At 44.0% G+C, this 23534-nt stretch overlaps 1 protein-coding gene and 1 long non-coding RNA gene across 2 annotated transcripts in view; one reads left to right on the forward strand and one right to left on the reverse strand.

Moving 5' to 3' along the window:
* LOC135246839 (T-lymphocyte surface antigen Ly-9-like) overlaps positions 1–23165 on the forward strand; it is a 93915-nt gene extending 70750 nt beyond the window's left edge. Inside the window, exon 4 of the mRNA XM_064320115.1 lies at positions 22855–23165. Coding sequence (XP_064176185.1) covers positions 22855–23165 — 311 coding nt within the window. The remainder of the gene's footprint in view (positions 1–22854) is intronic.
* LOC135246838 (uncharacterized) lies at positions 9995–12423 on the reverse strand. Its single transcript, XR_010327982.1, has 3 exons — positions 11934–12423; positions 10981–11110; positions 9995–10614 (listed from the first exon to the last, which is right to left on the reverse strand). It is a non-coding gene; the product is annotated as an uncharacterized LOC135246838 (long non-coding RNA).
* Positions 23166–23534: the final 369 nt, after the last annotated feature.

Raw genomic sequence — 23534 nt, forward strand, 5'->3', positions numbered from 1 at the left:
TTTAAAATGAACCCCGGGGGTTTTGGGGGGGCCCCCCCCCCTTTTTTTAAATTAAATTTTGGGGTTTCTTTTTCCCCCCGGGGGGAAAGGAGGGGCCCCCAAAAAACCCCAATTTTTTTGGGCGGGGTTTTTTTTTTGGGGGAAAAAAAAAGGGGGGGGGGGGGAAAAAAATTTTGGGGAAAAAATTTTTTTGGGGGGGGGGGAAAAAAAAAAAAAAAATTTTTGGGGGGGTTTTTTTTGGGGAAAAGGGGAAAAAAAAACCCCCCCCTTTTTGGGTTTTTTTTTTTTTAAAAATTTTTCCCCAAAAAAAAAAATTTTAAAAAAAAATTTTTTTTTTTCCTTACCCCCCCTTTCAAATTCCCCCCCCGGGGGGTTTTTTTTAAAAAAAAAACCCCCCAAAAAAAACCCCCCAAAAGAAAAAAGGGGGGGGGAAAATTTTTTTAAAATTTTTAAAAAATTTAAAAAAAACCCCCTTTTAAAAAAATTTCCCCCCCTTTTTTTTAAAAAACCCCAAACCCCCCAAAAAAAAAAACCCCCTTTTAAAAAACCCCCCAAAAATTTTTGCCAAATTTTTTCCCAAAAAAAAAATTTTTTTTTTTCCCCCCGGGGCCCCGGGTTTTTTTTTTGGGGGGTTTAAAAAAAAGGGGGGGGGGGGGGGAAAAAAAAAAAAAAAAAAAGGGGAAAAAAAAAAAAAACCCCCCCCCCCAAAAAAAAAAAATTTTTAAAAAAAAAAAAAAAACCCCAAAAAACCCCCCCTTTTTTAAAAAACCCCCCCCAAAAAAAAGGGCCCCCCCTTTTTTTTTTAAAAAAATTAAAAAAAAGGGGGGGAAAAAAAAAATTTCCCCCGGCCCCCCCCCCTTTTAAAAAGAAAAAAAAAAACCCCCCCCCCCCCCCCCAAAAAAAAACCTAAAATTAAAAAAAAAAAAAGGGCTCCCCCCCAAAACCCTTCAAAAAGGGGGGGCCCCAAAAAAAAAAAAACCCCCCCCCTTTTAAAAAATTTTTAAAAAAAAATTTTTTTTCCCCCCCCCCAAAAAGGGGCCCCGGGTTAAAAAAAAAAAAAAAAAAAAAAAAAACCCCCCCCCCCCCCAAAAAAAACCCCCCAAAAAATTTGCCCCCCCCGGGGGGCCCCCCAAAAAGGGTTGGGCCCCCCTTTGGGGGGGTTTTTTTTTAAAAAAAAACCCCCGAAAAGGGGGAAGTTTTTTTTTTTGGTTTCCAAAAAAAATTTTTTTTTAATTTTTTTGGAAAAAATTTTTTTTAAAATTTTCCCTTTTTTTGGGGGGGTTTAAAAAAAAGGGTTATTAAAAAAACCCGGAAATTTTTTTTTTTTTTTTTTTTTCCCCCCAAAACCCAACCCTTTTTTTGAAAATTTTAAAAAATTTTTTAAATTTAAAAATTTTTAACCCAAAAAAAATTTTTTTTTTCCCCCCCTTAAAAAAAACCCCCCCCAAAAAAGGGAAACGGGGAAACCCGGGAAAAAAAATTTTTTTTTGGGGTTTTTAAACCCAAAAAACCCTTTTCCCCCCCTTTTTTTAAAAATTTTTTTCCCAAAAAAAAAACCCCCTTTTTTAAAAATTTCCTCCCTAAAAAGGGTTTTTTTAATTTTTTTTTAACCCCCAACCCCTTTTTTTTTTAAAACTTTTTTTTTTTTTTTCCCCCAAAAAATTTTTTAAAAAAAAACTCCTGAAACCCCCAAAAAAAAAATTCCCCCCTTTCAAACCCCCCCAAAAAAAACCCCCCCCCCCCCCCCTTTTTTTTTTTGGGGGGTTTTTTTAAAAACCCCCCTTTTTTAAATTAAAAAAAGGGTTTTAATTTCCCCCAAAAAAATTTTTTTTTCCCCAAATTTTTAAAAAATTTTGGGAAAAAGGGGAAAAGGGGGTTTTTTTAAATGGGTTTTTTTCCTTTTTTAAAAAAAATTTTTCCCATTTTTTTTTAAAACCCCTTTTAAATTTTTTTAAAAAGGGTTCCCCCCTTTTTTTTTTTTTAAAAAAAAATAAAAATTTTTTTTTAAAAAGGGCCCCCCAACTTTTTTTTTTTTAAAAAAAGGGGAAAAAAAGGGGTTTTTGGGGGTTTTTTGGGGGGGGGGGGGCCCCCTTTTTTTGGGGGGAAAAAACCCCCCTTTTTAATTTTTAAAAGGGGGGGGGGGTTTTTTTTTTTTTAAAATTTTTGGGGTTTTTTTTTTTTGGGGGGTTTCCCCTTTTCCTCAAAAAAAAAAAATTTTTTTCCCTTTTTTTTTTCCCAAAAAAGGGGGTTTTTTAAAATTGGGTTTTTTTTTTTTTTTTTTCCCCAAAAAACCCCCCCCCAATTTTTGGGGGGGGTTTTAAAAGGGGGGGGAAAAAAAAAATTTTTTAAAAAAAAAAAGGGGGGGGGAAGGGGAAAAGGGGGGAAAATTTAATTTTCCCCGGACAAAAAAAAAGGAAAAGGGGGGGGGGTAAAAGGGGGAAAAAATTTCCCAAAAAAAACCCCCAAAAAAAACCCCCCAAATCCCTTTTAAAAGGGGAAATTGGGGGTTTTGGGAAAAAAAATTTTTTCCCCCCAAATTACCGGGGGGGGAAAGTTTTTCCCCAACCCTTTTCCCCAAAAAACCCGGGGCCCGGGGGGGGTTTCCCAAAAATTTTTTCAAAAAAATTTTTTTTGTTTTGGGGAAATTTTTTCCCCCAAAAAATTTTTTTTCCCCCCAAAATTTTTTTTCCAAAAATTTTTCCCCCCCCCTTTTTTTCCCCCCCCCCCCCCCCGGGGAAACCCCCCCCCTTTTTTTTAAACCCCCCAAAAAAAAAAAAGCTTTTTTTTTTCCCCCCCCAAAAAAACCCCCCATTTTTTTCCCCCTTTTTCCCCCCCCCCCCCTTTTTTTAAAAACCCACCCCAAAAACCCTTTTTTTGGGGGAAATTGTTTTAAAAAAAACCCAAAAAAATTTTTTTTCCCCTTTTTAAAAGGGGGGGGGCCCCCCGGGGGGGAAAAAAGGGGAAACCCCCCCCCTTCCCCCCCTTAAAAACCCCTTTTTTCCCTTTTCCCCTTTTAAATTTTTTTTTAAAAAAACCCAAAAAAAAATTTTTTCCCCCTTTTTAAACCCCAAACCCCCCAAAAAAAAGGCCCCCCTTTAAACCCCCAAAACCCCTTCCCCCCCAAAACCCCCAAAAAAAAAAAAACCCCCCCCCCCAAAAAAATTTTTTAAAACCCCCCCAAAAAAAAAAAATTTTTTTCCCCAAAATTTTTTTAAAAACCCCCCCATTTTTTTTTCCCCCTTTAAAAATTTCAAAACCCCCCCCCCCCCCAAAAAGGGGGAAAAAATTTTAAACCCCCAAATTGGGGGGGGGGAAAAAAAAAATTTTCCCGGGCCCCCCCCCCCAAAAAAAAACTCCCCTTAAAAAAAAAAAGGGAAACCCTTTAAAATTTTTTTCCCCCCCTTTTTTTTTTGGGGTTTTTCCCCCCCCCCCCCCCCCCTTTTTTTTTTTCCCCCCCGGGGGGGACCCTTTTTTTTCCCAATTTTTTTTTTTTTGGGGTTTTTTTCCAACCCCCCAAAAACCCCCCCCAAAAAAAAATTTTAATTTTTTCCCCCTTTTAAAAAAAAAAAAAAAAATTTTTTTTTTTTGGGGGGGGTTTTTTTTTAAAAAAAAAATTTGGTTTGGGGTTTTTAAAGGGGGAAAACCCTTTTTCCAAAAAATTTTTAAAAAAATCCCCCGGGGGGGGGCCCCCCCCCAAAAAAACCCCCAAAAAACCCCCAAATTTCCCCCTTTAAAAAAAAAAAATTTTGCAAAAAAACCCCCCCCCCTTTTTTGGCCCCGGGGGGGGTTTTTTGTCCCCCGGGGGGGGGGGAAAAGGGAAAAAACCCCCCCCCCTTTTTTTTTAAAAATTTTAAAACCCCCCCTTTTTCCCCCTTTAAACCCCCCTTGGGGGGGGCCCCCCCCCTTTTTTCCCCCCCCCCCCCCTTTTAAAAACCCCCCCCCCCCCCTTTTTCCCAAAAAAAAACCCCCCTTTCCCCCAAAAAATTTTTAAAAAAAGGTTTAAAAAATTTTTTTCCCTTTTTTTTTTTTCCCCCTTAAAAAAAAAAAAAAGGGGGTTTTTTTTTTTTTTCCCCCCTCCCCCTTTTTTTTTTTCCCGCCAAAAAAAAATTTTGGGAAAATTTTTTTTTTTGGGTTTTTTCCAAAAGGGGGCCCAAAATTTTTTTTCAAAAAAAAAAAAAAAAACCCTTCTTTTTTTTTTAAAAAAAAAAGGGAAAAAGGGGAAAAAAAAAAAAAAAAAGGAATTTTTAAAAAGGCCCTTTTTTTAAAAAAAAATTTTTTTGGGGGGGGTGGCCCCCCCCCCCGGGGTTTGTTTTTTTTGGAACCAGGGCTTTTTTTCCCTTTTAATTTTTTTTTTAAAAAAAAGGGGGCCTGAAATTTTTAAAAAAAAAAAGGGGGGCCCCTTTTAAGGGGTTTTCGTTTTTTAAAAAAAAAACCCCCCCTTTTTTTTTTTAAAAAAAAAAATTTTTAAAAGGGGAAAAAAACCCTTGAAAAAAAACCCCTTTTCCCCCTTTTAAAACCCTTTTTAAAAAAATTTTGGGTTTTGGGAAAAAATTTTGGGGGTTTTTTTAAAGGAATTTTTGGGGAGGGGGTTTAAAAGGGGGGGCCAAAAAAGGGGTTTTTAAAATTTAAAATTTTTTTTTTTTTTAAATTTTTTTTTTTAAAAAAAAAAAATTTTTGGGGGGGGTTTTTTTTAAAAATTTTAAAAAAAAAAATTTTGGGGGAAAAAAGGGGGGGGGGGGAAAAGCGGGGCCCAAGAGGGAAACATGACTGTTTTTCTTTTCTCTGTTTTATTTTGAAAGTTTCATTGAAACGGAAATGACTGCATACTTCCTAAAACACGCCAGCTGGGAAGGGTTTTGTTATTTTTATTTTCTCCAACCCCATTTCTTCTTCCCGGGCCTCAGATTTCCCGCATGTCCCCGTCTGTCTAAAACCTGTTTTACATCCCCGAAAAAAGGGGGATTAAATCAAAAAAACTATTTTTTAAAACTAAAAAAACCCAAGAAAAGGTCAGAAATTAATTGGGATAACTATAACTTTTTAAAAGTTCAATAAATGTCTGTTTTTTTAAATGACCCGAAAATCTTCATCCCGGTTTTGCAATGTGCCGTAAACTGGTGGGAGGATGCTGCAATCCCTTAGAAAAAAAAGAGATGAATCAAACGGAGACTGCCTTCCGTCAAAATCAGAAAAAAATGGAGGGCCCCCGGGGTGACAACAAAACTCCCCAAAATTTGATCACCACCTGCCACCTTGTTGGCCCTTACTGGTACTACCCGATATGATCTCTGATGCCACTGTTGGGGAATGAGGGTGATAATATTGAAATATTTGGGAAACATTTTGCTGGAATGACACCTTTCCCCTCATGCAGGCTGTCCCCCCCTCCCGGGTCTCTGTCAGGGGTGTTCCCACCTCTCAGCGCTCTGTCAGGCTGTTTCCACACCCTCAGCACTCTGTCAGGCTGTTCCCACCTCCCAGCCCCGGGAGGCTGTTTTCCCCCCCCTCCCAACTTTCTGTCAAAACTTTTCCCACACTCCCAGCTTCTGTGTCAGGCTGTTCCCCCCACCTCCCAGCTCTCTTCAGACTGTTTCCCCACCTCCCGGGTTCCCAAGGGTGTTCCACACCTCCCAGCTCTCTGGCAAGCTGTTCCACCCCCACTCCCCCGCTTCCCGTGCCCCTGTTCCCAAAAACCCCCCCAGCTCTCTGTGCAGGCTGTTCCACACACTCCCAGCTCTCTGTGCAGGCTGTACCACACACTCCCAGCTCTCTGTGCAGGCTGTTCCACACACTCCCAGCTCTCTGTGCAGGCTGTTCCACACACTCTCAGCTCTCTGTGCAGGCTGTTCCACACATTACATTACATTACATTATAGGTATTTAGCTGACGCTCTTATCCAGAGCGACTTACAACAGAGTAACCAAACTCAGGATCAAGTCCGCTTAAGTCCATTGAACAACATGTAGATAAAAAGCCTTTACTATGATGCATACAATAAGGAGAAACAAGATAGTCTGAACAAAATTTTTTTTTTTTTTTTTTTTTAGTTATGGAGGGGGTTTAGGGAAGAGAGAGAGGTACACAGAGAAGAGGTGGCCTTGAGTTTCCGTTGAAGGTGCTTCAGGACCTCTGCTGTTCTGACCTCCACTGGAAGATCGCCCACCATCGTGGGGCCAGAACTGCAAAGAGTCGAGACCTTGTTGCTGCTCGTGGTAGGGGAGGAATCAGCCGCCCTGTAGTGAGCTTCGATCGGAGCGATTGGCGCTTGTAGGGTCTGATCATCTTCTGCAGATAACCAGGAGCTGACCCTTGACTACTTGGAAAGCAAGCACCAGTGTCTTAAACCGGATGCGAGCTTGCACTGGTAGCCAGTGGGAGGGAGATGAGGAGGGAGTGACGTGGGAGTCACGAGGGAGGTTGTAAACCAGACGTGCTGCTGCATTCTGGATGAGCTGAAGGGGTCTGGTGGCTGATGCTGGGAGGCCAGCCAGGAGGGAGTTGCAGTAGTCCAGACGTGACAGTATCATGGCCTGGACCAGGAGCTGTGTGGAATAATTGGTGAGGAGTGGTCTTATTCTGCGGATATTGTACAGGATGAACCTGCACGACCGGGTGGTTGCCGCGATATTCTCAGAGAGTGACAGCCTGTTGTCGAGCACAACTCCAAGATTTCGGGCACTCTGTGAAGGGTGTAGGGGAGTGTCTCCTAAAGAAATGGGGAGATGAGAAGTGGGAGAGGTAAGAGAAGGACATTCCCAGGCTTTTGTGGATATAAACACTTCCTGAAATCCCAATCAGATCACTCTCTGGTCTTCTCTTTCTGATCCCGAACGGATTAACCGTCTCGTTTCTACACGAGTGAGTTGGATACACAATGCAAAAGACACAGAGCTCCTTCTCAGTGAGAAGTTAGTTGTCACACTGTACTTAATTTTATAAAAGGGAATTTGTCTATTCTGTTTGTTCATACTGTTAAAGGTTGATTGATTGCACTGAAACTACAACTGAGGCAACTTTTCACATGGCAGTTAGTGAGAATCCAGAAGCAAACATCATTTCAAGCCCAAACTTGAACGATTACAGGAAATTACAATTCATCAAGCCTCAGAGTTCCTCTCAGGAAATTCCCACTAAAATACCAGCTGTGTCTTTCCCTTCTACGAAACAACAATTTTGATTCCAACCAATCCGCTGCACTGAAACTGCTCTCCTCACAGTCCCTCTCCGGGCAGCTCCACCCTCACCCTCCTGGGCCTGTCTGCTGTGTTCAGTACTGCCAGTCACTTTGAGACAGTGAGGCTTTCTGACCAATCACCTTGAGACAGTGAGGCATTCTGACGAATCACCTTGAGACAGTGAGGCTTTCTGCCCAATCACCTTGAGACAGTGAGGCTTTCTGACCAATCTCCTTGAGACAGTGAGGCTTTCTGACCAATCACCTTGAGACAGTGAGGCTTTCTGGCCAATCACCTTAGGACATTGAGGCTTTCTGACTGATCACCTTGAGACAGTGAGGCTTTCTGACCAATCACCTTGAGACAGTGAGGCTTTCTGACCAATCACCTTGAGACAGTGAGGCTTTTTGTCCAATCACCTTGAGACAGGTCTAAAAGACTCATGAACAGACTGAGGGTGATGATGTGGTTTCTCAGACAGGTCTGTGTGCTGTAGCTGGAAATGGCTCAGGTACAGTACAGTGTGAGAGTGGATCGGACTGTGACCAGTAGAATATCTGTGTTTGATTAAACCTTCCAAAAGGAGCAGAAGAGGCCACTCACAGGGCCACACACAGGACCACACACTGGGGGACACACAGGGGGACACACAGGACCACTCACAGGGCCACACACAGGGCCAAGCACAGGGCCATGCAGAGGGCCATACACAGGGCCATGCAGAGGGCCATGCAGAGGGCCATACACAGGGCCATGCAGAGGGCCATACACAGGGCCATGCAGAGGGCCATACACAGGGCCATGCAGAGGGCCATACACAGGGCCATGCAGAGGGCCATACACAGGGCCATGCAGAGGGCCAAGCACAGGGCCATGCAGAGGGCCATGCAGAGGGCCATCACAGGGCCTGCGAGGCTACAGGGCCAGCAGGGGCCACACACAGGGCCATGCAGAGGGCCATGCAGAGGGCCATACACAGGGCCATGCAGAGGGCCATGCAGAGGGCCATACACAGGGCCATGCAGAGGGCCACACACAGGGCCATGCAGAGGGCCATGCAGAGGGCCATACACAGGGCCAAGCACAGGGCCATGCAGAGGGCCACACACAGGGCCAGCGTACAGTGTGTAGTGTGCTATATTTAAAGCTCCCTCCGCTGTTATGGGCACTCACTTAGGACACCAGCTTCTGGAACAATCCCTGCATATCATCACTAACTGACATATAGTGCCCTCCAAAAGGATGGCAACAGTAGAATTAAATTTGTTATTAAGCTTTTCTATAATGTTCTCCTTCTGTATGTGTGTGTTAATGTTCTCCCCCTGTGTGTGTGTTAATGTTCTCCCTCTGTATGCCTGTGTTAAGGTTCTCCCTCTGTACGTGTGTGTTAATGTTCTCCAGCTGTATGTGTGTGGAAATTTCCTACTTCTGTATGTATGTGTTAATGTGCTACTTCGGTATGTGTGTGTGAATGTTCCCACTGTGTATGTGTGTGTTAATGTTCTCCATCTGCATCTGTGTGTTAATGTTCTACTTCTGTATGTGTGTGTTCTTGTTCTCCCTCTGTACGTGTGTGTTAATGTTCTCCCTGTGTATGTGTGTTAATGTTCTCTGTATTGCCAGAAATGAAGCCTGCATCAAAACTTTTCTTTGGAAAAGTCCACTTTGTTTGTCAAGCCTGCTCTTGTCCTCTGCTCTTGAGTCCACGCCCCTAGTCAAGTGGGTTGGTGGTTAGTATGCAGGACTCCCAACCAAGAGACCTGTGTTCAAGCTTCTGTCAGGGAACCATCCGTAACAACTTCTTTATGTGTGTATTAATCTTCTCCTGCAGTATGTGTGTGTTAATGTTCTCCCTCTGTACGTATGTATTAATGTTCTCCTGTAGTATGTGTGTGTTCAGGTTCTACTTCTGTATGTGTGTTCATGTTCTCCCCTTGTCTGTGTGTGTTAATGTTCTCTTGCTGTTTGTTTGTGTTAATGTTCTACTTCTGTATGCGTGTTCATGTTCTCCCCTTGTCTGTGTGTGTTAATGTTCTCTTGCTGTTTGTTTGTGTTAATGTTCTACTTCTGTATGCGTGTTCATGTTCTCCCCTTGTCTGTGTGTGTTAATGTTCTCTTGCTGTTTGTTTGTGTTAATGTTCTACTTCTGTATGCGTGTGTTAATGTTCTCCTGCAGTATGTGTGTGTTAATGTTCTCCTGCAGTATGTGTGTGTTAATGTTTTACTTCTTTGTGTGTGTTAATGTTCTCCTGCAGTATGTGTGTGTTAGTGTTCTCCCCTTGTCTGTGTGTGTTAATGTTCTCTTGCTGTTTGTTTGTGTTAGCAGTGTAGCACAGTGGGTAAGGAACTGGGCTTGTTAGCGAAGGACACTCGTGCTAAACCTTGAGCAAGGTACTTAACCTGCATTGCTTCAGTATACACCAAGCTGCATAAATGGATACATTTATAACAACTGGATAGGAGCGTCTGCTAAATCCCTGTAATGCAATGTTAATGTTCTCCTGTTGTATGTGTGTGTTAGTGTTCTCCCTCTGTATGTGCGTGTTAAGGTTCTCCTTCTGTATGTGCGTGTTAATGTTCTCTCTCGGTGTGTCATTAGCTGTGCAATCGTCTGCCTGCTCCAGCTGCACACTCCTGACACAGTGACTGTGCAGCTCAGCTGCAGAACTGCAGGGTGAAAACACAGTTAAAAATACCCACTCAGTAACGCAGAGTACCGGAAAAACACGCTGTCTGGAAGCTGTTCCTCTTTCCTGCTGAACAACAGCAAGAAGCAGCCAAGGAGAAAAATGTAAAATAAAATATGCAGGATAAAAGGTGTCAGTATGTTACCATTTAATCCTTTAAGTACAGAAGTTTTACATTTAACAAAACATTTACACATTTTTCCCAAATAAATAGAAGCTTTCGGTGAAAGCACTGCAGGTTTGTTTGGTTTGTTTGCAGAAAGATCATGCCCTTGTTTATTTGGCTGGATCATCACTCACTACATTCTACATTACACAGTCAGCTGCCATACTGTACAATACACAGGTACTCATAATTCATAGCAAATTTTAAAAGTTAAATGGAAAATTGGCATTCATGTGTATGTATGTGTTTGTGTGTGTGTGCGAGCGTGTGTGAGTGAGTGTGTGTGTGTCTGTGTGCATGTGTGCCTGTGTGTGTGTGCACGCGCACATGCATGTGTGTGCCGGTGTGTGTGTGCATGTGCCTATGTATGTAAATGTGTGTGTGTGTGTATGTGTGTGTGTGCCTGTGTCTACAGTGATGTGTCTGCCTCCTGATATCTCCTCCTGCCTCTTTTCTCAGTGCTGCAAACAATGTGCCAAACCATTTCTGATTGACTTGTGAGTTATGAAGGTGACTGCATGTGTACATTTGTGTTACAGCTCTGTAACTGTCTCAGAAGATCTTCTTCGTCTTCTCCTCTCAGTGCTGCAACCAATAAGGGAAACATGGTCAGAGTAGGAACACAATACTGCTGGTATAAGAACATTAATGCTGCTGGTATAAGAACATTAATGCTGCTGGTATATGAACAGTAATACTGCTGGTATAAGAACATTAATGCTGCTGGTATAAGAACATTAATACTGCTGGTATAAGAACATTAATGCTGCCGGTATATGAACATTAATACTGCCGGTATAAGAACATTAATACTGCTGGTATATGAATATAAATAATGCTGGTATAAGAACATTAATACTGCTGGTATATGAATATAAATAATGCTGGTATAAGAACATTATTACTGCTGGTATAAGACAGGAAGTCTGTAACAGTGACAGGTGCGGTTACCTGGGCAAAGTAAGAATTCTTCCTTTTCTGTACTGATGGATTAAAAGTCCGACAGCCAGGGTCACCAACACAAACTCCACCAGCCTCAACACAAACATTATATACAGCAGAGCATCATGGGAACCATGACCTAGAGAGAGAGAAAGAGAAAGAGAGGGAGAGTGTGAGAGAGAGAAAGACACAGACAGAGAGAAAATGTCACCTACTTACAGTGTTGTTATGGGTCTATGCTCCTTCACTGATCCCTACAGACTACTGCTCCTTACCCTCCTCCCTACAGACTGCTGCTCCTTACCCTCCTCCCTACAGACTGCTGCTCCTTACCCTCCTCCCTACAGGCTGCTGCTCCTTACCCTCCTCCCTACAGACTGCTGCTCCTTACCCTCCTCCCTACAGGCTGCTGCTCCTTACCCTCCTCCCAGGCTGCTGCTCCTTCCTCCTCCCACAGACTGCTGCTCCTTACCCTCCTCCCTACAGACTGCTGCTCCTTACCCTCCTCCCTCAGACTGCTGCTCCTTACCCTCCCCTACAGGCTGCTGCTCCTTCCCCCTCCTCCCTACAGACTGCTGCTCCTTACCTCCTCCCTACAGGCTGCTGCTCCTTACCCTCCTCCCTACAGACTGCTGTTCCTTACCCTCCTCCCTACAGGCTGCTGCTCCTTACCCTCCTCCCTACAGACTGCTCCTCCTTACCCTCCTCCCTACAGACTGCTGCTCCTTACCCTCCTCCCTACAGACTGCTGCTCCTTACTCTCCTCCCTACAGTCTGCTGCTCCTTACCCTCCTCCCTACAGGCTGCTGCTCCTTACCCTCCTCCCTACAGACTGCTGCTCCTTACTCTCCTCCCTACAGTCTGCTGCTCCTTACCCTCCTCCCTACAGGCTGCTGCTCCTTACCCTCCTCCCTACAGACTGCTGCTCCTTACCCTCCTCCCTACAGGCTGCTGCTCCTTACCCTTCGGCCTGCAGACCTGTGTGGGGTAGAAAGCTGTTCTTTCCTCACTGACTGGGTTTTTAGCCACACAGGTATAGGTGAAGTTGGACACCTCTATCTCCAGAGTGAGGGACAGGGAGCTGAGACTCAGGCTGCTGGTGTGGGACAGTCTCTGTCCCTCTGTCCTCCAGGACAGGGTGACCTGTCTCCCATTCTGCACAGAGCCCTGCAGTGAGCAGCTTCTGCCCCCTTCAGCTACTGATGTAATATGAGGCTTCGACACGGATTCTGTAAGAGACCCCACAGCACAACATCACTGACACAGAGTATCACTGACACACTCAGCATCACTGACACAGAGTATCACTGACACACTCAGCATCACTGACACAGAGTATCACTGACACACACACACACACACTCAGCATCACTGACACAGAGTATCACTGACACACTCAGCATCACTGACACAGAGTATCACTGACACACACACACACACACACACACGGCATCACTGACAGAGTAATACTGACGTGGCACAGCTTCACTGACACAGAGCATCACTGACATGGTACAGCTTCACTGATACACACACACACACACAGCATCACTGACACAGAGCATCACTGACACACACACACACAGCATCACTGACACAGAGCCTGGGTAGTGCAGGTGGAGGTAGTTGCTTAATTACTTAATTGCCTGATTGCTTCCACCTGCCTGTGGCCCAATATAAGCCCAGTAGTATGAGGCAGGGGAGAGTTTCTTTTGGGTCTTGTGATTTGTGGGGAGAGCTTTGGTTTTGTGAACGTTGTGTGTTTTTGTTTGTAATTTAGATTAATAAATGTCTGGGTTTGTTTTTAGATCAGTTTCTGTCGTGTTTTTGATCCATCTGGACTTTGTTTGTTGCGGCCAGTCGAGCCAGCCGTAACAAAATTGGGGGCTCGTCCGGGATATAAGCAGCTTGTGAGGGTAATTACTTGTGACTATTAACGGGGGAGTGTATACATATATATATATAAAATTTTCCCCTGGGGAGTTTTGGTCTGTGATATATTGTTGGGTAGTGGGTTTACTGTCACCTGTTACGGAAACTGTATTGGTACTTTGTATTTCGTATTGGTATATTGGAAACGGTATTTGTTACTGTCATAGATTTATTGTGGATGACTCCGCTTCTTAGTTATGGATTCTGGTGTTGGCTTGTGCCCGATTTGTGAAAGTGAATGTATTCGAGCCGTAGCAAAGGCTTCACTGAGTTGCATAAGAATCCACGCGTTAATGAGTTTCTGCTCTCTGTCCTTTTCTACCTTGCGTTCTTTTGAGGGAGGAATTGGTCCTACTCGCCGCATTGGGGTGAGCTTCAGAGAATTGGGGTACTGGGCGACAGGTTTTGGAACTTGCAGCATCTGACTGAGCTCGCAGTGGAGCGAGGGATTTTGAAAGTGGAAACGATGGCCACAGAGATGACGGAGGCTGATTTTAAATTAAGACTCGCTGAATTGGAGTTTAAGAAAATACAGCTAGAAAATGACAAGCAGCTTGAACTTGCTAGAATTAATGCCAAGCTAAAAGACCGAGAATTGGCTTTAGCTGAGGAGAAACAAAAAGACGCGGCGGCCTATCGAAATCAGCGCTTGAGTTTGGTTACGGAAGGAAAACTTGATGCCTCTGTATTGTCTGTTGAAGGGGAGGATTCTCAGTCACCTGTCCATAGTAGCGCTGTGCACAATCTGAAATTGGTTCCTAAATTTAATGAACGTGATTTGGATACCTTCTTTATACTCTTTGAAAGGCTAGCAGCAAACCGAGAATGGTCGGAGGCTGATAAAATTCTTTTACTCCAGTGTGTTGTAGTGGGAAAGGCTCAAGAGGTATTTTCCGCCCTCGGAAACCCTGGCGTCCTATGAGCAAGTCAAGGATGCAATTCTGAAGGCTTATGAATTGGTCCCCGAAGCCTACCGGCAAAAATTCAGAACATTTAGACGAGGGACCAGCAGACTCATGTGGAGTTCGTGCGAGATTTGGTAATCCAGTTCGATCGTGGAGGAAATCCTCCAAAGCCACTTCATACGGGAACTTGTGATTTGTTAGTCCTAGAGCAATTTAAAAACACTGTGTCAGAGCAAATCGCTACTCACTTGAGCGAGCGGGCGACTTAAGCCCATGGATGCTGCGGTGATGGCTGACAATTACGCACTGACCCATAAGCATGGTTTTGGCGGTTTTCGGCCCCGTGCAAATAGTCCTCATACCCAGAGTGAGACGCTTACAGGCTCGGCACACTCTAGATCGCCAGTCATGAACCAGACTGGCAGCGGATTTGTAAATCCAAGAGAGGAGCGATTGTGCTTCTTTGTAAAAACCTGGTCACCGTATTGCTGGGATTGCAGGGCATGGCAGAGCAAAAACAATACATCCAAGCACTCAAGCCCACGGGTTTTGTTAGAAAACAGTCTCCCAGACATCTCCCTGATTGCCCCTGAAAAGAAAACTGACTCTGGCTATGAGCCGTTCCTTTCGAGGGTCTGATATCTCTTCCTGGTGCGCCGCTGATCAAAAATCTGGCGGTTTCTCCGAGATACCGTGCGCCACAGTCGCCATGGTTGGCTGATGTGTTGCCCGGGTCCGGCGTAACTTCCAGTGGCGCAATGTGATCGTTCAGGGAATTGAGATGGGGTATAAATCTCTTCCTTTCACAGAGTGCATGTTGACACGGAGTTGGCCCTCAGGATGTTTTAATGTTGCTGTGTGTTCTGCTCTACCTGTCGTAGGCGTGACGTTTATTATGGGAAACGATATTGCTGGTGGTAAAGTGCGTCCCTCTCCGGAGGTTGTAGAACAGCCCAACACGCTTATGTCCCAAGCCATGTCTGAGGTGTTTCCGGCCTGCGTGCTCATCCGTGCTCAAGCACGGAAGCAGGGGGAAGATATTAATTTATCGGAATCGGTGTTAGCACCCCCTGGTGATGTTGATGAGTCAGAAACTGAGTCTCCAGTTTCCTACATAGCGAGATGCTTAAAACTGAGACCTTACCGAGTGAGCTGGAGGAGGCGAACGAAAGGCAATCAAGCAATTCACAGTCAGAATTGCCTCTCTTGTACTGCCGTCACTCGTGGAAAATCTTGTTTCTGCTCAGCAGTTTGATCAGTCACTGCGTCAGTGTTTTGACGCGGCTGTCACACCCGGGGCCAAAAAGATGACCGTAGCTTATTTTGTGGACAAGGGGGAATGTTGATCCGGAAGTGGTCTTCTCCTGTTGCTGCTGGTATGGAGGGGGCGTGACCTATCAGATTGTAGTGCCGTTGCTTACCGACGCAAGTGTTATCCTTGGCACATGAAACCCATGGTCTGGCCATAGGGAGTTACAAAGACGTATAACCGTGAAGCAAAGCATTTTTTTGGCCTGACTTAAAAATGCTGTAGCAAAACACTGTAGATCATGTCATGTTTGTCAGATCACTGGAAAACCTAATCAGGTTATTCCTCCGGCCCCTCTCTGTCCAATTTCTGTAATGGGTGAGCCCTTCCAGCACGTAATTGTGGGATTGTGTGGGACCCTCCCCAAGGCAAAATCTGGTCAACAGTTCCTCCTTACCATTATGTGTATAGCGACCAGATTTCCTGAGGCTATTCCTCTGCGTAAATTACCGCTAAACGGTGATTAAAGCACTGACCAAATTTTTCTATATTTGGTTTTCCAAAAATTATTCAGACAGATCAAGGCACTAATTTTCTTTTCCAAGCACTTTAAACAGTTCTTACATTCTCTGTCCATTACGCATCGAGTTTCTAGTGCGTATCATCCCGAGTCGAGGGTGCACTGGAACGGGTGGCACCAAACACTCAAGTCTGCTCTCCGCAAATACTGTCTGGAGACGGGAACAGGTTGGGATGAGGCTGTGCCCTTTGCATTGTTTGCTTTGAGAGAAGCGGACAAGAATCGTTAGGGGGTTCAGTCCAGCTGAACTGGTGTTTGGACATGCGGTACGAGGTCCTTTAAAGGTTTTAAAAGAATAGTTTATGTCTGATGACTCGTCCTCCCAGTCTAATGTGTTGGATTGTGTCAGTCAGTTTAAAGAGCGGTTACACGATGAGTGCTTGCTTGCCAAAGAGGCGCTTTATTCCTCACAAGGGACTATGAAGCGTCGGTATGACGAGAAGGCTGTAGTGCGCTCTTTCAAGCCGGGAGATCAGGTCCTGGTGTTGCTGCCTGTTCTTGGATCTGCTCGCTTTTCTGGTCCATACACTGTGGAAGAGAAACTTAGTGAAACGGATTATGTAATCCGAACACCCGACCGCAAGCGCCAGTCTCGTGTTTGCCACATTAATATGCTCAAAACATATCATGTTAGAGAGACACCTTCCGGAGGACGGGAAGGAGGTATTACCGTTTATTGTTAGTCCTGCCCTTATAACTCCCCGTCTATGTTGTGCAGAAGATGAAGATGGTCTTGTGCTTCGGAACGCACCTCAACAGTGCGCTAGACTAACAAATTCTGAGTCCTTGTTAAACTTGTCTTCCCATCTGGCTCATTTATTAGATAATCAGTGCGGTGATATAGTTCAGTTAATCGGTGACTATCCGGCACTTTTTGGTGACATCCCCTCTCAGACAACTGTCTTGCAGCATGACATTGATGTGAATGGCTCGGTTCCCATTAGACAACATCCATACCGTATCAATGCTGTAAAACGGGATGCTATGAAACAGGAAGTGCAGTATCTCTTAGACAATGAATTGGCTAAGCCCAGCTCCAGTCCCTGGAGTTCTTTCGCAAGGTAAATGCGATTACAGTGCCAGACTCCTACCCTCTGCCGAGGATGGAGGACTGCATCGACAACATTGGTTCCGCAAAATTCGTGACTAAACTCGACCTACTTAAGGGGTATTGGCAGGTTCCTTTGACACCCCGTGCCTCTGAAATTTCTGCCTTCGTCACCCCAGATGACTTTCTGCAATATAATGTTTTGGATTTGGACTTCGAACGCCCTTCCCCACCTTCAGCGGTTGGTGAATACAGTCCTAGCTGGTGTACCTGATTGCTATGCTTATTTGGATGATTGGTTGTAAAGTCGGACAGTTGGTCCGATCACATTCAAGTATTGGAATAGTGTTCGACAGGTTAAGAAGCAACGCTCACTCTGAACCTGGGCCAAGTGCGAATTTGGTAAAGCGACCGTAACCTACTTGGGGAAACATGGGTCGAGGTCAGGTCCGTCCAGTTGAAAGGTCGCTGCCATCGCTGAGTTTCCTGCGCCACCACAAGGCGTGAAGTAGCCTTGCTCGGAATGGCAGGTTATTATAGAAGTTTTGTAGAAACTTCTCTGTGGTTGTCGCCTTGACTAGTGCCCTCAGTGTGATTAAACATTTTGAATGGACCCAGATTGTCAGCACGCCTTTGAAAGTGTTAAGGCGTTGTTATGTAGCGCCCCTGTGTCGCTGCCCCAGACTTCGCACAAACCGCTTTGCTAGAGGTTGATGCGAGTGCCCTGGGAGCTGGTGCCGTGCTTCTGCAGGAAGATGCGGAAGGAGTTGATCACCCTGTCTTTTTTTCCCCGGAAGTTTAATAAGCACCAGATACGATATTCCACCATTGAGAAGGAGGCGCTTGCGCTGCTATTATCATTGCAGTTCTTCGAAGTCTATCTTGGCTCTAGTTCTGTGCCCATTGACGTCTACACGGATCACAACCCATTGGTTTTTTTGTATAGGATGTACAACCAGAACCAGCGCCTCATGCGTTGGTCTCTGATTGTACAGAATTACAACATTGTGATTAAACATAAGAAGGGGAAGGACAATGTGGTAGCGGATGCGCTATCTCGTGTTTAGTGGGTGCATGATACTAAATTTGGGATTTGTATACTGTTATATTGTATTCCCCTGTCATCGTGTATTGAACAAACTTTAGTTCGTTCTTGTGTGGGGGAGTGTTACGTTCGCGTGTGGGATGCGGGCGTGCGTTTTTCTCCCCTCTTTCATTCTGCTCTCTCTCGGTTGCTGTCATTTCCACAGGAGTCCGTGTGCCGCCCTTCGTTATTCCCATTGGTCATCCCCGCTGTCCATCATCAGAGTTCTCCCGCTCATCCCCCCCATCTGCCAATCAACTCCCTCCTGCAATCATGTCTCCCCCAATCATGCCTCAGCTCTCAATTTAAAATATCCCCATTTCGTTCCTGCCGGAGCCTTCCGTTTCCTCATTTGTGCTGTGTGTTTGGGCAAATGCTAGGTTGTGTGTGTTATTTGAGAGAGTTGTGTGGTCTAAAATTTCGTCCTCCCTGTTTCGCTTCAGAGACCAGTGTTAGGTAAGTTCCGGGGGCCCCTATACACGTGTTGACACGTAGGGTAAGGGCTCTGTCTAAATACGCGCATTACTGACACACGCTATGGCTGAGTTTCATTATATTTACTTGAGTTCCAGATAAATGTTTAACTGCAAGTATGCAAACAGAAAGTACCCACTAAAATCCTTGGATATGCACATGCAATTCTGTGCTCGTCAGAACCCAGATTTTTTGAGTCAATACAACATATTCCCAGAGTTCATTGCACTTAACATTGCAACGATCATTCACCTTTGTAACCACCAGCAAAACAAGAGGTTTTGTATGTGTAATTGTCTCAAAAGTAACTTATCAACAGCAAGTTAGCTAACAATTAAGAACAATTTTTATTATATATTTATGATATATGTAATGAAAATGATTCAGTATTAAATAGCCCCTTAATTGACAGTGGTAATAACTGCAACAAACTACTATGTATACAGCAGATTAGCTAATAAATTGCTAGCCTTAATAGCACCTCAACATCACCTAACAATTCTGATGTAGGAAAAAAAATCAGCAATTGGATCATTCATTCAATTATCTTTTTCCCCTGAGTAGCTGGAAGAACCCACGTAAGAAGCACTGAGTTATGCTGATTTCAATCCGGCAACCAATAAAGTGGTTGCACAACTCTACTTTTATTTTTCTTCTTTGGTAAAAGATATTCTGATGCTAGATTTGACATTATATTATATTCTGATGACATTACACAAAATAGTAAAAAATAAAAAATGGTCACAAAATACTGCATGTGTGAGTATGAGATCATTAGGGAAAGCTCTATGATTTGCAAACATTTAGTTGAGATTCTGAATGTACCCAATAAAAATGTGCCCAAATTGTGAGTGTGAAGGCTTGCAGGTTTAATTCTGTCTTGTGCTGCTGCATGTACCACTGGTCAAGGTGGAGCTCGCTGCAGTCAAACGCCCCTGTAGGGTAAATGCCCCCTTGTGTACAATGAACATTTCTCAACGTACGTGCGTGAGCTAAGAAACACCTGTTAATACTGACAAAGCGCCGTTAGCCTGTTGCGGTTAAAGACCCCAGTGCTGCAAGCCTACACCACAGGCGGCGGGACGCTACAAAGGAACAGCCCTGTAGAGAACACAGCTCCCCATCTTCTACAGTTAGTGTGAAACGGGTTTCAGCGTCTAGTCCAGAGACTGTAGGTCCAGTCTTATCAGGGAAACACGTGGTGTCAGCGGCCAGCCGAAAGAAGCTGACACTACAGACCGCGTCTTTAACGCCGATTCATTGGTCTCCACATTGATAAGAAGATAAACCGGAAACCACGCGGAGAAGCACAATCGTGTATATGCACATAAATGCACATCTTAACGACCAATGGTATCCACCTAATTCAGATCTTTTAATTCTAATTTTTGGGAAACCAAATTAATTTTCGTTTTTAATTTGCGCCCACTAAAGTGAACAATATTGTTTGTACATTTTAACCAACCAAACACGACACGTCACAATTACTTGAAGTTACTGTCTGCGGCAAATTTATTTTAACGACGCCTTCAAGTAAACTTGGTGCTGTTGTCGCGGTCGTGCTAGGACAGGCAGTGGAGTGACAACCGCAAGATCGAGAAACCACAGTGAGTCAGAACTTCTGCTAAGTTTTCGCTGAAGTCGGTAAAATGCTCCTTTCACCCCAGACCTACTTCCCCTCATTGTAGTGTGTTGGTAATGAGAGCCTGGCCGGTAGGCTAGTTAATGCTGTAAAAATAAAAGTAATAGAAAAACTGCTTCTTTTTTTAATTTTTATTTTTACAAAATATCGCTGAAAATTCCAGTTTAAACCAGCCTAAACTGGTCTAGCGGTGTTTTAGACACTTTTAGCTGTTCAACCAGCTCTATCACCAGCTGTCCAGCCTAGTCAACTAGTCCGTTCACCTGTTCAGACCGCCGTAGTCCAGCTAGAGAGGAGGGGGTATCTGCAGGATTACTGAGTTAGATTGATAACTGTCCCGGGTAAACTGACTATTATTACTTCAGTCCATGTTCCAGATTGAGCTCTGGGTTTTACTCAGTGTTATTCAGCTAACTCAGTAATCCTGCTTCGCGAAATACGCCCCAACTTTAACCAGTCACAGGCCGGTTAAAACCAGCTAGAAGTGCCGAACACACATCTTAACCATCTTGAATCTTGAACCATCTCAGAATCCCACAAGCCGCGCCTTTTCATTTCCATACGGCTGCTTTTTACATTGCAATGACGTGTGCATGGTCAGAAATTAATGGATCTTTGAAGTGCTATGGGGCGTGGCAGGCGGGCGTGTTATGTACAGAATATAAAAATTAAAAAAAAATCATTTTCTATACCCCCAAGTAAATATACTTACAAAGAGCGTATTACAGGGAATGCAGAGGAATATGGCAGTGTTTCTAAACACGTATACTGCTTTTATCGAAAATATGTATTTCCTCAACGGAAGCATTTTTAAGCTCTCCAAAGTAGGCTCGTTACATTTCTGAGCTGTGGGGGGCCTCTGGTGGTGTAATTCCGCATTGTAACTTCAGACATGCAGCTCAACGTGACGTCAGCACAGCATGTACGCTAATATTCGGGTAAAAGAGAACCACGGTCGCACATCTTTTTCATTCAGCCATAGTAATCAAGTCCAGAGAGGGAGAGTTGGAGTTCGGTGCAGGCAGACGCGGAGGATATTTCAGTTGTTTTTCATCAATTTAAAAAATAATTTTTCAAAAATTGTGCGAAATGCGGCAAATAAGACCCTTTAAGATTTTAAGCTATGTGCCTTTTTAATTCAAAATCTTTGCTTAGTCCCTGACTGCTTGGGGGATTAATCATTTGCAAAACACTGAAATGAGAATAAACTAGAAACATCAAAACCACGAGTCAGCTGAAACAAGCAGCCCATCTGAGTTTTACTCATGGTCAATGACCATAGCAGCGCTGCTCTTTGAGTTGTAATAGCCTGCTGGCAGCTGTTCAGATAGCCTACTACTCCAGCATACTGCCTACTACTCCAGCATACTGCCTGCTGCTCCAGCATACTGCCTGCTGCTCCAGCATACTGCCTTACTACTCCAGCATACTGCCTTACTACTCCAGCATACTGCCTTGCTACTCCAGCATACTGCCTTGCTGCTCCAGCATACTGCCTTACTACTCCAGCATACTGCCTTACTACTCCAGCATACTGCATTGCTACACCAGCATACTGCCTTACTACTCCAGCATACTGCCTTACTACTCCAGCATACTGCATACTGCTCCAGCATACAGCCTACTACTCCAGCATACTGCCTACTACTCCAGCATACTGCCTTACTACTCCAGCATACTGCCTTACTACTCCAGCATACTGCCTTGCTACTCCAGCATACTGCCTTGCTACTCCAGCATACTGCCTTACTACTCCAGCATACTGCCTTGCTACTCCAGCATACTGCCTTGCTACTCCAGCATACTGCATTGCTACTCCAGCATACTGCATTGCTACTCCAGCATACTGCATACTGCTCCAGCATACAGCCTACTACTCCAGCATACTGCCTACTACTCCAGCATACTGCCTTACTACTCCAGCATACTGCCTACTACTCCAGCATACTGCCTTACTGCTCCAGCATACTGCCTACTACTCCAGCATACTGCCTACTACTCCAGCATACTGCCTACTACTCCAGCATACTGCCTTACTACTCCAGCATACTGCCTACTGCTCCAGCATACTGCCTACAACTCCAGCATACTGCCTACTGCTCCAGCATACTGCCTACTACTCCAGCATACTGCCTACTGCTCCAGCATACTGCCTACTACTCCAGCATACTACCTACTACTCCAGCATACTGCCTACTGCTCCAGCATACTGCCTGCTGCTTCAGCATACAGTCTACTACTCCAGCATACTGCCTACTACTCCAGCATACTGCCTTACTACTCCAGCATACTGCCTGCTGCTCCAGCATACTGCTGAACAAACAAAGAGCCACGAGGGGCATAAAACGAAAACTAAAAAAATACAAAAAGAACTACACCAGTACGGAAAACAAACGGCAGAAACGCACAGAAACACACAAGCGGAAACAATGTAAGAAACACAAACAGGTAAAAAACACAGGCAGGTACATACGGTCTGAAACAAACACAAGTCGGAAACAAACACAAGCAGGTCAAAAACACAGGCAGGCAGATACATGTAAGTCCAACAAACACAAGGACTTCCTCTACAGCCGAAATCAGAGCTTTTTCTCTTTTCTTTTTAAAAGTGTTTTATTAAATTTGCAGGCACATTGCATGTTAAAATATCTCACAAAGTCATTAAAGAAAATAAAATGTTACAAAATCTACATCATCATTAAAATATATAAAAATTCAAGAGTCCATGGTTTTTCTTACACACACAGTCCATAATTTGTCATCTTTCTAAACCCATCATTATTTGTTTAATTACTGCATCACTACTAATAACAGTTTGATGACTAATCAATTTGCACCTTGTCTTCCTTATTTTTGAATTTATTGCACAAATTATTAACCAAAAACATTTTGACAAGTGTGTGTGCAGTAAAAAATGTAATACTGTGTGCATTCTCTTGTGTTTATACCTTGTCTCTGTGCGTCTCCAGCAGTGAGTGTGTTTGGCCAGTCTGTGGAGCTGGATGGCATTGTGGGAGAGAGCATAGAGTTCCCAACCAAAGTGGAAACCAGCGGGAGTTTGATACACAGCAGTGTCACCATTGGACTTGTCCAGGGTGGGGAACTTATATCTCTCACTCACCCGGAGTTCAAGGGCAGGGTGCAGTGGAACAAAAGCACTGGACTCTTCTCCCTCTCTGGGCTGAGGCTGAATGACTCTGGAGTCTACAATGTGCAAAATGACGGGCAGAAATCAGTCTCTTTGCTCCTTTCACCCCAGACCTACTTCCCCTCATTGTAGTGTGTTGGTAATGAGAGCCTGGCCGGTAGGCTAGTTAATGCTGTAAAAATAAAAGTAATAGAAAAACTGCTTTTTTTTTTCTTTTTTTTTTTAACAAAATATCGCTGAAAATTCCAGTTTAAACCAACCTAAACTGGTCTAGCGGTGTTTTAGACACTTTTTTTAAAAAATGTTTTATTAAATTTGAGGCACATTCATGTTAAATATCTCACAAGCATTAAAGAAAATAAAATGTTACAAAAACCACTCTCATTTAAAAAAATTTTAAAAATTTAAAGTCCCCGGTTTTTCACACACACATCCATTTGTCTCTTTCTAAACCCCTCATTATTTGTTTAATTTCTGCATCATCTAATAACAGTTTTATGA

Source organism: Anguilla rostrata, unplaced genomic scaffold, assembly GCF_018555375.3.
Source record: "Anguilla rostrata isolate EN2019 unplaced genomic scaffold, ASM1855537v3 scaf0944, whole genome shotgun sequence".
NCBI lineage: Eukaryota > Metazoa > Chordata > Actinopteri > Anguilliformes > Anguillidae > Anguilla > Anguilla rostrata.